This window comes from Triticum aestivum, chromosome 7B (assembly GCF_018294505.1).
Source record: "Triticum aestivum cultivar Chinese Spring chromosome 7B, IWGSC CS RefSeq v2.1, whole genome shotgun sequence".
In the NCBI taxonomy this organism is placed as follows: Eukaryota; Viridiplantae; Streptophyta; class Magnoliopsida; order Poales; family Poaceae; genus Triticum; species Triticum aestivum.
The window spans coordinates 288,355,047-288,371,183 of NC_057813.1; the positions used below are offsets into that span (position 1 = coordinate 288,355,047).

General features: G+C 43.3%; 1 protein-coding gene across 1 annotated transcript; it reads left to right on the top strand.

The window, feature by feature from the left end:
• Positions 1-6,219: 6,219 nt before the first annotated feature.
• LOC123161757 (ADP-ribosylation factor 3) lies at positions 6,220-15,852 on the top strand. The gene is made up of 8 exons (XM_044579554.1): positions 6,220-6,524; positions 6,634-6,672; positions 6,784-6,846; positions 9,256-9,274; positions 10,665-10,776; positions 14,190-14,237; positions 14,614-14,744; positions 15,534-15,852. Exons 1-8 carry the CDS (start codon positions 6,422-6,424, stop codon positions 15,565-15,567), a joined length of 549 nt encoding a protein of 182 aa, XP_044435489.1. The 5' UTR covers positions 6,220-6,421; the 3' UTR covers positions 15,568-15,852.
• The last annotated feature ends 285 nt before the right edge of the window (positions 15,853-16,137 follow it).

A 16,137-nucleotide genomic window follows, 5' to 3' on the forward strand; every position in this document is an offset into this window, starting at 1 on the left:
CTGCGTGACAACACCGCACAAGAGTAGTTGTGCATCAGCTGACCCCAGTGATACTGAGACTACAGCTGCTCATGATGATGTTATATCTGATCTATCTGGAATGAAAGACAGACTGAAGGGTGTGCTTACACATTATGAAGGTACATTAAAATATGCAATAACCTGGGTTTGCCCACCCTTCTTGGAAGAGGGCCTCTTGTTGGACAATGTGCCATAATGGGCTGTGTGAAGTGCTACGTGACTGAAGTAAAGCCTGGATTCAATGAATTTGCCCTGAAGAATGTCCTAGGAAACTTTGATGAGCAAAGGACCTTGGGAGAAACAATGTTACATCACATCTAGTGGCCACGAAAGGAAATAGAGTTCATCTATGAGATCCCTGAAGCCCCGCCAAGAGAAACCAATGTCGCCCCTCAACCGGTGATGCTCTCCTTGCCACACCAGCTCTCGCGTGCTTCCCCCAAAGAACCTAATACTCGTAATCTGACGGCTGATGCATCAACCTGTGATCAGCCGCCCCGACTTTGTGCCGTACAGGCCATGTCATCCTCCGCCCCAAAGGAGCCAGTGGCAAGGCCTACAACTGTTGAAGATGTACCACCAGTTCAGATGCCGGCCGCTGAAGCAGCGGGAGGAGACCCAGCTGCAACACATGCTCAGCAAACCAACCTGGTGGAACAGACTACTAAGCAGTCTGATGCTTCGGAACCGCCTGCTAAGCAGTCTGTAGGTCCAAAACTGACTGCTCATCAGTCCATCGGTGAGTAGTCGCGTGATCAGCATGCCAATGTGTCAGCACTTCTTGCTCAGCAAACCAACGCGTTGGCACGACCTCCTCAGCACAGCGACAAGTTGGCACCACCTGCGCAGAAACACGACATAGCTTCAACGCATGGTCAACAGTTTAATGCCTCTGCTCCTACACCCCAGCAGTCCGTCACAGCAACACCGCCATCTCAACGGGCCAGCATAGATAAACCGTCTACTAAGCAGTTCGTCGAAGCTTCACCGTCTGATCGGCTGTCTACCTTGCAGCCAACCAGACGTTCTGCCAGAAATGCTTCAAGTACCAAGAAGGAAGCGGACAAAAAAGGCTACACCCGCGGGGAAGCGCGATGGGAGAGCGAGGAGGAAAGAGAACGATTGCCTCTTACTTAAAGCACTCATCGCCCAGAACCAAATTAACAATAGGTTGTTCGAATCGGCGAGTAATATTATTTCTGACGGCATGGATGATGAAGAAGTAGATTTGTTGCTTGCTAAAAGTAAAGCAGATGTACTTGAAGCACGCAATTATGTCCATGGCCAGCCATTTCTTGATGACGTATACTTTGATGAGTGTAGCTCCAGTTGCTGCGAGTTACATGAATATTGCATGGATCAAATGTCAGCAGGTCATCATTGTTTGCTAGTCCACTACAACAGAGATCATTTCCGACATGATGCTAGTTCCATCAATGTGAGTTTCGAGGACTTACATCTCTTCTTCAACTTCAACGAGCTCGATGCCACTCTTGTTAGATGCCTGATTTTGTAAGTACTTAACAAACTCTGATCAACTTCTCCATACAAGACTGTAAATGATAAACAACTAACTGCATTTTATTTCTCTCAGGGGATTGAACGCGCAGAGAATAAAAAGGGAGAGTGTGTATTTCATAGATCCCGCTTTAGCAAATGGCACATCATTAGATTGTAAGGACCTACGAGACTGGGCCATTAACACGGTCATCTGTCTCTTCGAAAACATGTCCCATGCAGAATCATTTCTCTGGCCATATCATGAATGGTAAGTCAAGTAAAAAACCATGTATACACTGATTGTCTTTCAGATTTCGACATAATTCGTAAGTTCATGGCTTTCTTAATATGTAGAGATCACTGGATATTGGTATTCATTGTTCCAAACAAGAACACAGTTTACTACATGGATTCTCTCAGAGAGTCAATAAACGCTCACGATCTGAGCATCTTCAGCAATTCATGGGTAGGTATTGAATTCTATGATGTTGAAATTAACTGCATTCATATCTGGTTCAATAATTGATGTTGTCAAAATTCATCTTCATTTGTAGTGTGCTCGCATTGTGGAAAACTAAACCAGGAACATGTTCAAGAGGGAACTACCTCTACATCACGAGATCATTTCTTCGGTAACACACCGAAATCCATTATTTTCAGAAAATTTATCCAATAATCTGCAAATACCTTTTCTTACGCTAGTCAAATGTTCGAGCTTCCAAAATGAACCTCTTTCTATTTTTGTCCAAAGAAAAAATAATGCATCTAACACCGATTAGGTTGTTCCTAATAGGACAAATATATGACTAATTCTGTACAAAAAAATTCAGTGTCCTCAGCAACAAGCAGGGACCAACCTTTATGGATACTATGTGTGCAGACACATGATTTCCATCTGCAAATCTGCTGATAGTTGTGACGTCCTCGCAAATTAGTACCAGTAAGTCTATCTTAATTAATATCTTCTACTCCACTCATATGACACATTCTGATCTTAAAAATATTGCAGCTCATCTTAGAACCGAGGACCCCTGAACCGCTCCCGACTGGTGAATTGCTGATGGTTTGGAGATTTATCAGCGACTTCTTTCTGAATCACTACATCAATCCCACTGGTGATAATGAAGATTTCAGCATGCGTTCTCCTGAAACATTGAGTAAGAGTTAGCCGCTAAACATATACGCATGGATCCATTGTTTTCCATGAGGTCTTCGTATTTCGTACACTATGATTAATTATGTAATGCATATATGTGTGGACAAATCATTGGAATTTAGCTATCATATGTTCAATTGCAATTGTTGCGAAATCTGATGAATGTTCTTCCCATGGACACTATTTATTCAATTGAATATTGTGGCGTATTTGCTTTTTGCACGCCGATTCAAAATGAGATATTTTTGTTTTAACCTGGCAATTGCTCCATACACGGTTCAATTAAATGAGTGTGTGCAACCCATATCAGAAAGCATACGTCAATCGTAGCAGAACTGTCAATGATACATACCAGATCGCAAACAATTTGCAGCGCTACTACGTGTGCATAGGGTCTCCGAAACCGCTTGTGCTATCACGTTATCGCACACGAGAGCTCGGAGTAAACCATGCCCAATGTAAAATACAATCCCAATCGTAATTTTTTCAGGAAACATGTGGGATCCCAAACGAAAAGCACATGTCACTCTTGCCGCAACTGTCGGTGATACACAACAAATCACAAACGGTCTACAACACTTGTATGTGTGCAAAGGGGCTCCTGAACCATTTGTGATAGAACATTATTGCACACGGTAATTGTTGAGAAACGTGTGCGATGGAGTCTTGCATGGCAGACGGGTTCCGCAGAAAACTCGTGTGCTATGGGGCACATATCGCACGCAGTTCATATGTTGGCCCATGTGCCTTACATGTTGTTTCTCAAACGGTTCATTACGACACACCGGTTGGTTTCACTGTGTCATTAGAAACGTTTAATCACCGATCCCACACGTGCGAAAGAATTTAGTGTGTGTTGCATCGCACACGATTACATTTTGCAAGGCCTCTGGATCATGGCTCCATATCCCCAACGTTTTCTGTGTCGTGTGGGAAGGACCCCTATCGCCCACACTCACTTGGTGACGGTTCCAAATGCCGTCGTGGAAAGGGGTTAAAAACCGTGTGTATATCAACGACGTGTACCAGCGTAAGGGGCATTATGATCGTACCTGAGCATTGGGTGTAGCTAATATGCGAGTGTGTTTCATGAATGGATCAATGATTGAGCATGGGCTAGGGATACCTTACTTTAGTGTTGATATTTTGAAAGACATGGTTGCTTACTGATATGTTTGAGTATTGAAATCTTCATGTCAAAACTAGACTATTGCTTTGAATAATATAAAGGTCCAAATATCCATGCTACAAAAGAAAGAATATGTGATGAACATGTTAGGCAGCATTCCACATCAAAAAAATCTGTTTTTATTATTTACCTACTTGAGGACGAGTAGGAATTAAGCTTGTGGATGCTGATACGTCTCCAACGTATCTATATTTTTTTGATTGTTCCATGCTGTTATATTATCATTCTTGGATGTTTTACAATCATTTTATAGCAACTTTATATTATTTTTTGGGACTAACCTATTAACATAGTGCCCAGTGCTAGTTGGTGTTTTTTGCTTGTTTTTTATTTGACGGAAAATCAATACCAAACGGAGTCCAAACGCAACGAAACTTTTTGGAGAATTTTTCTGGACCAGAAGGAACAACTTGGGCCAAAGAAGTAGTAGAGGGTGCCCCGAGGGGGGCACAACCCACCTGGGCGCGCCCAGGCGCGCCCTGGTGGGTTGTGCCCACCTCGGTGGCCTCCCACACTGCCTCTTCGCCCTATAAGTACCTACATGAATAGATCTTGTCTACATCATTTCATCGTTCTTATTGCATTACTCCGTTTCTCCGTGAACTTAATACACTAGATGCATGCTGGATAGCGGTCGATGTGTGGAGTAGTAGTAGTAGATGCATATAGGAGTCGTTCTACTAATCTTGGACGTGGTGCCTATATATTGATCATTGCTTGGATATATCGTCATAATTGTTTGAAGTTCTGTCAATTGCCCAACAATAATTTGTTTACCCGCTGTGTACTATTTTCTTGAGATAAGCCACTAGTGAAATCTACGGCCCCCGGGTCTATTCGTTCTCATATTTGCTTTCCGATCTATTATTTGCCACTTTTACTTTGAGATCTATTGTTCCATAAACCCCAAAATATCTTGCTGCACTTTTTTATTTGCATCTTTTATTTCGCGTTTAATCAAGATATATTTATCCAATCTATCACAATTTTATCCCATCAACTAGATAATTTCTGGTGCCGTTACCCGAAGAAGGGATTGACAACCCCTTATACGCGTCGAGTTGCAAGTATTCGTTCTTTGTGTGTAGGTACCATTTACATAGTGTTGCTTGGTTCTCCTACTGGATTGATACCTTGGTTTCATAACTGAGGGAAATACCTATCGTAATTGTGCTGCATCATCTCTTCCTCTTTGGGGAAATATCGACGTAGTTCGAGCGACATCAAATACCAGACTTAGTTGAAGTTTTGCTGAGGTTTCATCTGACAATGCCTCGGGAATTTCATCGGTCAAACTTGACGTCTGATCCGACGAGGCATTGTTCAGCTCCGAGCTCGAAGCCAAATCCGATGAGTGATCACGTCGTGGTCCTGATCCGAGATTGAATCTGAGATCGGCGTGTTGGCATCGGCGAGGTCCTCAGACTGGTCTGACACCAACCCAAAAATGCGAGTCTATAGCGGGCATCCGCAACGTATGCCATGTTTTCAAACCTGATGGTTTGGCCTGGAGCAAAATTCTCGATCTGGCCGAGGTGGCCAGTAGAATCGTCATGACGCCGTCGAACACAAAAAGCTGTTTAGGGAAGAAGGTCTTCCCGCAGCCAATGTTGCCCTCGATCCAAAGATGAGCCATCGAGCTGTTTTGACCACACAACGGGATGTGTATGAGCCACCAATGTCGGGGTTGGATCTAGCGGATCTCGGGTAGGGGGTCATGAGCTGTGAATCTTAGCTTGATAGTAACATGACACAAGAGGGACACAATGTTTACCCAGGTTCGGGCTCTCTTGAAGTACGCATGCTTTGATTGTATTGATGTGATGGGGTACAAAGTACACGATGATCTATCTTGAGATCGTAGAATGTCTCTAAAAAAACTCTATCCCATGGACTAAACCACTCGACTTATATAGGGGCTGAGAGTACCTAGGGTTACATGTAGGTTGGTTATATCCATGGATAAACTTGCCGATAATTTAAACATGCCTTGAAGTGTGTGACAAGTCTTCAGAGGATTCCATCTTGAGCACTCTGGGAGGCATGATGGACATGACCCATTCTTCGGTTATCTGGGGGTCCTCGGCCTGTCCCATGACTAGCAGGCCGATGTGGTTATCACCCTCTAGTTCAGAACACCGTCACCGACTGTCTACTACAACAAGTTTTGCGTGCCTTTAGCGAGTGAGGGGCAATGACGGCGATGCATCTTCGGCTCTCTTCAGTGCTTGTAGTCGTCGCTAGACGGTGTACAGATCTAAATGCAATTTTTATTATTTGTAGTGTTCATTGTACATGGTGAATAAATTGGAAGTTTTTTCTTTGAAGAGAGAAGTGAACGGGGCCGTGCCTGACATTTTCTCCTCCTGACCTCCGTACCAAACACAGCCAACCGCTCCAAATCGCCGAAGTTACTCTCTTCGTCTTGAGCACTCGCGCGCGCAAGCTCACTCGCTCCAGATCTCCCCTTACCATCGTGTAGATCTCACGCCCCCAAGCCGCCACGCCCCCAACGAGACCTAGCTCGCGCCCCTCCGCCGCGTAGGGGCGCCGCCATGGGCATCGTGTTCACGCGGCTCTTCTCGTCGGTATTCGGAAACCGCGAGGCCCGCATCCTCGTCCTCGGCCTCGACAATGCCGGCAAGACTACTATCCTCTGTAAGTGAGCCTAATCTCCCTCGCCCCGAATCTTCCGTGGTTCCTCCTTGGATCTGCGGTTCTGTTTGTTCGTGTTTCTGAATTCTGATTCATGTGGTGTGGCTTGCAGATCGGCTGCAGATGGGGGAGGTCGTTTCCACGATCCCAAGTGGGTTTCCTGTTCTGGTGCTCACCTAGTGTGTGCATTTCTTTTGATGTGTATGGATCGAGCTTAGATTTGATGTGAGGTGGTGTTGTGTCCGTGTGTGTCTTGCTGCAGCGATCGGGTTCAACGTGGAGACGGTGCAGTACAATAACATCAAGTTCCAAGTTTGGGATCTCGGTAAGTGACACGTATCCTCGCCCCTCATTTGAATGTTAGTGTTAGAACTAACGAATCACATTATTCGTAAAAAAAAACTAACGAATCACATAGATATATATATCCAAAGCACATCTTTGTATTATTCATAGCCATAACTAACACAGAGCACCACATAAGTTGAAGTTTATCAGGATTTGACATACAATTTTGATATTTATGTGAAAAATTGGATCATGTTGGACGATTTGCTGTATGTTGCCAATGTGTTCCCACCCTTTGAATACCATCTTGGAGTCTTCCTTATGTTTATTTCAATTGAATGAGGTTATGTATTTCGATTGAATGAGGTTTAGGTATTTCAATTAAATTAGGTTTAGGTAATTGATGTGATGCTTAAATCAGTGGGGTAAAGCATAATTAGGGCAGGAGCAAAGGAAGCAAAACCTATAACCAATTTGCCCACTAGAGTAAAGCATACTTAGGGCAGGAGCAAAGGAACCAGCACCAAGGTGCTGCCCCGTGCATCCACATAGATGTAAAAGGAGGCAATCAGTTAGTTTTTTCCCCTCAGGCCAGCACTTCACTGGGGCCCACCATCTCCAGAATATTCCCATTCTATTTGTATATTCTTCCCCAGATAATTCCCAGAGTCTCTCTTTCCAAAAAATTGACTCAAATCCTTCCCGAATCTCTCCCCTTCACCCAAAATTCTCCTCCAAATTCGTCCTCTCGATCCCAACCGATGAAACAAACTCTAATTACTCTAGGCCGACATGGTTTTGAGAGTGGTGGAGGCATGGACTGACATGGAGGAGGTGGTGGAGGAGCCGCTGGTTGAAACGCCACGTGCGGGTCGGTGACGCTGAGCGCTCAGGCTCGAGGGTCGACAAAGGCGGGAGGTGGTGAAGGGCCGCTCGAGGGCGTTGAGGCATTGGACGAGGCCCTCCACGAAGGCGCTTGGTGGTCCGTTTCACCATCACTTCCTTTAACTGGGCCGGTAGCTCCTTGAGCATGAGGTTGATGTCACCATTGGCTTTGTCATCGTCCGTCAATTGATACCAGATGAAACAAACTCTAATTATCCTAGTTCTAATAGGAAGTAATACTGTGAATTCTGATGCTTTATTGATCGTGGGAGAGGCCCAATATATAGTAGGGATACCTTGGCTTACAAACCGGCTCAAAAGGAAATACAATCTGACTCTGAAACGGATTCTAATCTGCAATCTGCACGTAATATGAACCTGAGCCAATGTTATAGTAATAATTGAATCCTTGTCACTTTGGGCTGTATCAGGGGGTGGTGCATCCAGGTTTGGAGCCCTCCGACCATATTCGAACTCATGCTCTGCGCCACAGAAAAAGCCCAGTCGTTGTTGGACCCGACATCACACATCATGGATGGCGCTCCGTACCCCCGCCATGGAAAAAGTCTTGGCTGCCACCTAACCCATGCTTCATAGCGTCGCCATAGCCGGAGCTCCTCGTCCCGGCATCATTGTCGTCCCTGAGCGCTACACACTATAGTGATTTGAGCCAACGCATCCCTCTCCCATCTCTCCATTTTTTCTTTCCTCACCGTTTCCAGGTTTCCTCCTTTCTCACATGAAGCACCGACTCACCCACTGTGGAGCCTAGTTGGTTCTGCAGGCTGCAGGCTGGGGTGACGCGTGGCCATATCCTCATTGCTTCGTTTAGATTAATACTCAACGATCTAAACTTTTTTTTTATCTCCAATGCATGATGTGGAAATTTAACATAACATTCTTTTGTGTCAAATAGATTTGCCTTGTCAAAAACTTGCTCTGCTTGTTCGCCCATTTGGTTGTGATTGATGAGTCCATGATTGTTAGAGCTGGCTAATCTAGCATAAGGAAAACTATAGACAACCAAAACAACAACGCTTTGATGTCTTAAATTGTTGTTTATTTACCGTAGTCATCCATCCGGGGTTCTAACTTGTAACGCACCATCTCTACAAATGCTTGTTGTAATACACCACCTTCAAAGATAATATCATTTAAAAGTGATAACTTATAAATTATAACTGTTGTTTTAACCTGAATGACTCTCCTTCTCATTGTGACATAAGATCTACATTATGGATTGAGATTTTGAAATCTTCTGTGAAGGTTATTATGCCTGTATACTCTTACTTATGTGGGTGATTACCCAAATATGAAGCACATTCATCTACCCTTCATGAAATATTTGGTTGTAATGTGTTTAATGGTTATGCATTTTAAGTGAATTTTTAAGCTGTGGTGAGATTTTCTTTTGATTGCCAAGTTTTGCATTAATATTATTCTTTCTGGAGAAAAGCTGGTGTCCTTCATTTTTTATTAGTGCTATGCTAGTATGTTATGTTATGCCTGCTCTTTCAGAATATCCACCTTGGGATTTTAACATGAATTTTATTCTCAACAGGTGGTCAAACAAGCATCAGGTACATTCTTTACAGCAAGTATCCATATCCAAAATCGGTCATTATGATGTAACTATTTTATTCAACTTATAGCCATTTTGGAGTAATGCCTTCCCACAGTAATTTGTTGGAGTTGCCCACAGAGAGGCTTTGGCGCCGCACAACTTGTGCCTTTTTTCTCGTTCACTCTTTCACACAACTGAACTTGGTTACAATGCCTTTTAGCTAGTGTGCCTTTTCTCTTGTTCACTCTTTCACACAACTGAATTTGGTTACAATGCCTTTTAGCTAGTGTGCCTTTTCTCTTGTTCACTCTTTCACACAACTGAACTTCGTTACAATGCATTTTAGATGTACACACACTAGCCAGTAGAAACAACAACTAATAACCACCTCTCTGACCACTCTCAATTTCGGCCTTTCTCCTTGCACCTGGAGATGTGCTCTCTGCACAACGTTGGTGATTACCAGGTCCACAACTAAGCCTTTCTAACAAACTCTATCCATGCATGCATGTGAATCACTCTTCCTACTAACTAGGCATGCACCTAACTGACACTACTAATTAAACAAATTTAGCTTTGCACTGTGTGCACACGTGAAACACACCTCTGACGTGCACACACTACCGCAGCTTCAATACATGCCTAAGTCAGAAATAAACATGATCTAATTACCTATACAGCAAGGTTAATTAACTCCAACATAATTGATCTTTTTGCCAGTCATTTAAGTATTGGTGTCTATGATGTCCTTTTTTTCGGGAGAAGATGAACTTATCACAATTTGCTGTCTCTGGAAGGCATATCATCATGTTGCAACGGTAGTTACTATTTCAAGGCCTGAATCTTAGAAGACCTTATAGACCTTATAGTTTTTGACATCTGAAGCTTATAACTCTAGTTACTCTACTGTAGTTTATCTGATCAACCTTTGTTGACCTGTTGAGAAATTTGGTTGTTTTACCTCATTTGCTGCTGGAATCTCAAGACGATCTGTATTTGTATTTGTTGAAACTATTTCAGTATGCATATCTTGATTGTTGCAGTCATTGTTAGTTTATTGTGTACTAGCAGCGCCACTCAGTCTGTTCAAGGAGTATTAGTCTTGTAATGGCTTCATTTTCTTGTTTTCATTCTTCGATTCGGGAGATTGTTCAATAAAGACCTGGCATGTAATCTCTTAAAGCTTAATTCAGGCCACTTTCATTATATAAAACTGTAGATCTAAGATGTACTGTACTAGTGAGTATGCTGTTCAGCTTGAGCTAGTAATTCTGGTATCTGCCCTGCATCCCTTTACTAGCAGAATGTGAAATGCCTGTCATGAGCCACTTGCAAATTCTACCATTATATAGACTGTAAATCTGAGATGTACTACTGAGTATGCTCTTTCTTGTGTGTGTTCCTAGGCCATACTGGAGATGCTACTTTCCAAACACTCAGGCTATCATATATGTTGTTGATTCAAGTGATACTGATAGGCTGGTAACTGCAAAAGAAGAATTTCATTCCATCCTTGAGGTATGCATCACAATGAATGAAGCCTCTGATTTATATCACAATTGGATGTGCTTCTCCTACAATGCACATTGGTAATACAAGGGTTCAGATATTTCTCACAAAATAATGTTGGTCGTCAATGCTAATTGCACTACGGGAGCATGGGAATGCTACTTTGAAGTGATCAACTAGATATGTGATCGATTTTAACGGTTTACACAAAATTGATGTGGTTAAAAGACTGTTTGCTAGTTATCTGTTTGGATTCCCATTCTGCTTTTGATCTACTGGATGATTTTGACATCAAGTACACTGTAAATAGCAACTACCATTGCGTGCTTTTCTTTTGAAAGGAATAACTTGTATTCCACTTAATCTTGGTGCACAGCCGACTCGCTCACCACAATACCCGAAAAAAAAATCAGGGGCATCAAAAGTCCACGCGGTGAGAGGCACATCCTCCTCTAAACTGAACTGCGCCAACGTGTGTGCGACCTTATTACATTCTCTACGGCAGAACATCAAATCATAGAACACAAAGGAGGCATGGCATAACCTTCTAGCTTCACGGTATAGAGCTCCCAGGTCCGCAGCATCGTAGTTGCGTCCTTTCAGTAATCATCATTTGGCAATCTGACTCTTTGTGCTCCCAGATCATCTGCACCTTCAATCGCCCTAAGACACGCAATCGTCTCAGTTTGCAGTGAGCTCCGGACATGTTCCATTTTCCCGGCAGCCGCCGCTAGGAACGACCCCGTTTCATCACACGCCACATCCCCAAGCTCCAGCCTCGGGCATTTCTCTGAATGCTGCGTCAATGTTTATCTTTACGATTCCCGCCTCGGGAGGTTTCCGGGATTCCTGACAAGCAAGCTGTGGAGATGGTGATTGTTTCATGCTTGAGAATTCCAGCAGATGTTTATTTATAAGCATACTCGCTTCCTCAACCGTCTTTTGCTTCTTACCCGCATTGGTTTTGTACCGTGTTGCCCACCAATCCCATAGAAGAACCACCACTCTCATTTTCTTCTCTACAGGCAGCAAGCAGACCTGATGCATCAGATTTTGAGAGTCCGCTCATTCAGAGTTGCAAGCACACATCCTCAAAGTCCTTGCTCCCTCCAGACAGCTTTTACTTTTTTGGTCTTCAAAGACAAATGACCACTATGCTCATCAAGCCTAGAACACATAGGGCATCTAGTGTCCAATTCAATCCTTTTCCTCTTTATATTCATTCTTGTGGGTAAGGAGTTATGCACCAATCTCCAAAGGAACATGCTTAACTTACCAGGCACCTGCAGCTGCCAAATATGCTTCCATTTCTCCATAACTTGGCTCTGGCCACTGGAAGACTCAGCATTTTGGCTCCTCTCCGCTTCCTTTACACTGACCCCTAGATGATAGGCCGATTTTACCGAGAACACACCCTTTCTATGTGATGCCATGCCAAGAAACCTTCCATACCTGATCTGAGTGGGATCCCAAGGATGACCTTTGAGTCCTCTGGAAAGAACAGCTCTTGTACTAATTCCGTATCCCACGATTCCGTAATCGCGTTGATCAATTCATTTACTTTTGTAATTATCGTCTGCCCTTGGTGCGAATAAGGCCTTCTTGTCGTCTCTCTTGGCAGCCACGGATCAGACCACACATTCACTTGTGAACCATCTCCTATGCGCCAAATCACTCCCTCTCCCGGCCCCTGTGGATGCTACACCAGGTATAAGACATGCCTGGCTATTCTGTTGCTTCCATAATCGTACAATTCGGATGGTATTTCACCTTCAGCACCACCGCACAGAGGGACTCTGGGTTCTGCAAAAAATGCCAGCTCTGACGAGTTAACATGGCCATATTAAGGCCCTGTTCGGTAATGGTCCGCTCCCGGAATCTGCGGAGTGGCTAAATGGCAACTCCTCCGTTTTTAACTACAACTCCGTCAACTCCGCTCCGGGAGTTGTGGAGCGGAGCGTTGCCGAACACCCCCTAAATATGCGTAAGTCTCTAAACCCTAGGCCTCCTGTTCTCTTCGACTTCATCAACATTTTACCTTTCCCAGCCTATCCAGTGACATTTTTTCATTGCCGTCCTGCTGACTCCACCAATACCTTTGCAATCATGCCACTGATTTGCTCACATATGCTTTTGGTCAGATCAAAGCAGGACATCGTGCACGTCGGTATGGCCTGGGCGACGGCCTTAACCAACATTTCCTTTCCTACTTTAGATAGGAGCTTTTCTAGCCACCCTTGCATCCTCTTCCAAATGTTTTCTTTGATGTACTCGAACTCTTTACTCTTCGCTGCTCTGAGATGTACAGGCAAACCCAAGTATCGCTTGTTCTTGGATTTTCGGGGTATGCAGAGAGCCTGAAGAACTTGATGTTTCTTCGCCATACTTGTTCCTTTAATGAAGAACGCTGAGGATTTGTCTCTGTTGATCTTTTGCCCCGACTGGGACTAGTACAGGGCTGGTATCTCCTGCAGCTGATTTGCACTAGCAGCTGTAGCCTTCATCACAATCAGCGAATCGTCTGCGAAAAATAGTTGATCTATTCTCCTGGACAGATTTGTACCCCTTCGATGGATTGGTCCAATTCAGCACGCTGCTGCAAGACAGAAAACCTCCGCGCACAAAATGAACAAGTACAGTGATGGTGGATCTCCTTGGCACAAGCCTCGCTGTGGGCGGAAAGCGTCAGTTAACTTCCGATTGAACTTGACGTGATAGGAAACCGATCGAACAGAAGTCATGATCACATTCAATCGTGCAGCCGAAAACCCCAAAGCATTCATCATACCCTCCAGAAAACTCCACTCCACCTGGCGATATGCTTTGCTCATGTTAAGCTTTACTGCCACTAGCCCTTGTCTACTCCCTTTCTTCTTGTGCATCAGGTGGGTTAAGCTAAAACAACATTATCTGTAATCACCTGTCCGGGAACAAAAGCTGATTGGGTTGGGGATATTAACTCCGGAAGAATCACCTTCAAGCGGTTTGCTAAAACCTTGGCGATCAGCTTAAAAAGCACATTACATGGACTGATTGGCTGGTATTGCATAAGAGACTCCGGGTTCTTTACCTTTGGAATCAACACAATCGTTGTCTGATTCCATCCCTCCGGCATTACTGCACCATTTAGAACTCTTAGGACCGCCTCTTGAATCTTGGGTCCCGTCCAAATGCCAAAACTTATAAAAAACTGCCGGCATGCCTTCCGGACCTGGAGCCTTTAGATCACAAAAAATTGCATGTTGAAAGGTGATGTGTGATTTGGCAATGCATGTTGCCCACATAAACAACTTACCTAGTGCAATTTCTTCCATTTGACGGTAGGGTCTTTTGAGCCAGATGTATTCAGTGGCCAGGATGTATTTTTTCAAGATAATTATCTGATTGCATATATTACCTCATTGTGTGCATTGTACTGGCAGGAGGATGAGCTGAAAGGTGCGGTTGTTCTTGTATATGCGAATAAACAGGTGAAGAAACAAACATATTTTATTTCTTATATACGGTTTTGAAATTTGTATAGTTACTTGGACATTGCAACTGTTCTCAGAACTAACAACAAAGTTCTTGTAATAATTCATGATTTGCACCATACCTGCAGTCTCTTCTTATTTCTGTAGTACATTTTTGGCTCTATTGTCTACTAACAAGGCACCTGCCTTTACGAGTTTCCATGAAATTACTTTAACTATCATCGTTCATTGGCTGCTCCTTTTTTATTAGAAGGAAATAAATGCTTCTAGGTGAATTTACATGTCTGAATACCTTTTGGATGCAGGTTGTTGCGCATCCTGTTTGATATGCTATCTTACCTAATTCATTATTGTGATGTCTTTTCTTATCCAGGACCTTCCAGGTGCACTTGATGATGCTGCCATAACTGAATCATTAGAACTTCACAAGATTAAGAGCCGCCAATGGGCAATTTTCAAAACATCTGCTATAAAAGGGGAGGGGCTTTTTGAAGGCTTGAACTGGTAAGTTCAATGAAACATTCCTTTCTAAAGTGACTAGATGAATACTTGCTCTTTTCTATTTCAATCTATTTTTTTCGTTTGTGGCGGTATGGCAGGGGACTGCAAATCCTGTATCCCCTCTTCAAATCGTTAGAAAATGCCCATGCCCATTATTCTGGTTAGACATGGATAATGACTAGATGATTTCATTTCACATAAGAAAGGACTGTTTTCCCTTGTTAGTTGTTACTTGTTGCTGTCTATAACTTTTAGTGTCTTATCACCGGACGTCTAATAAGATAGCGACATGCTTATGCATTCCCTAAAGAATTACTTACACCCAGAGTACACCAACTTGCAGCAAAATAACAAAACCATGCATAATCTCAAAACCCCCATAAAAATGGTACAACTTACATAACAGTACAATTTAATCAAATTTGAAGGAGGCCATTTGTTTCCCTGTGGCGTACGATTATATCTGGCATGGCAGCTGCCCAATGCTATCTCTGTCCATCATTGTGGCCCATCTATCGGTGGGACAGAGAAACAAATAGTATACTAGGAATTATAATGGGAGAAGGGGGATCGAACCCAGTACATGGAACTTGTTGGCGCATCCTCGTTCGTCATGACCAACCCATCCAAAATGTGCTGTTACGTAAGTTATTGTACTACCATTTTTGTGGTTTTTTTTAGATTATGGATGATTTGGTTATTACGCTTTCGGTAAATATATGGGCAACAAACGGTGTTGGTTAGATTCGATGGAAGTCATTGCTGATACCGGCCGATTATTGTTTGCTGCAGGCTCAGTAATGCACTCAAGTCCGGAGGCAGCTAATGTAGGAGGCCCAGCCTCCATTCCGTGAATCATTGCTTGATGGTAAGGAACAGGGACGATGACAGCCTTCTCGCTAGTCTGCGTGGAAATCAGAATCTCTTTATTTTAACTCTGGAAGTTATACACAATCAGTTATCTGTAGAGTGCTTGTTGAAGTTTCCAGACACAACACTAGGTGTACCATGTCGAGAGCAAGAATATATTTGTAGAAAATACCGAGCAAACGATTACGGTTTGAAATATGTGGCTTCACCGCGTAAATTTTCACCCCATTTTCTTTTCCAATGATTGAACTCGCAATTCTTTTTCCGAGTCTCGTTGGCTGAGACCAGATCAGATGCCTGAAGTTACTCAATCCCTGAAATCCAATCATGTCATTTACAAAGTTACTCCCTCTGTTCGGAATTACTTGTCTCGGAAATGAATGTATCTAGAACTAAAATATGTCTAGATACATCCATTTCTGCGACAAGTAATTCCGAACGGAGGGAGTATATGCTTACCTTAATCATCAAAAAACATAGGGCTACTGCTTTACATCTAGTACTTCCATTTCTGCGACAAGTAATT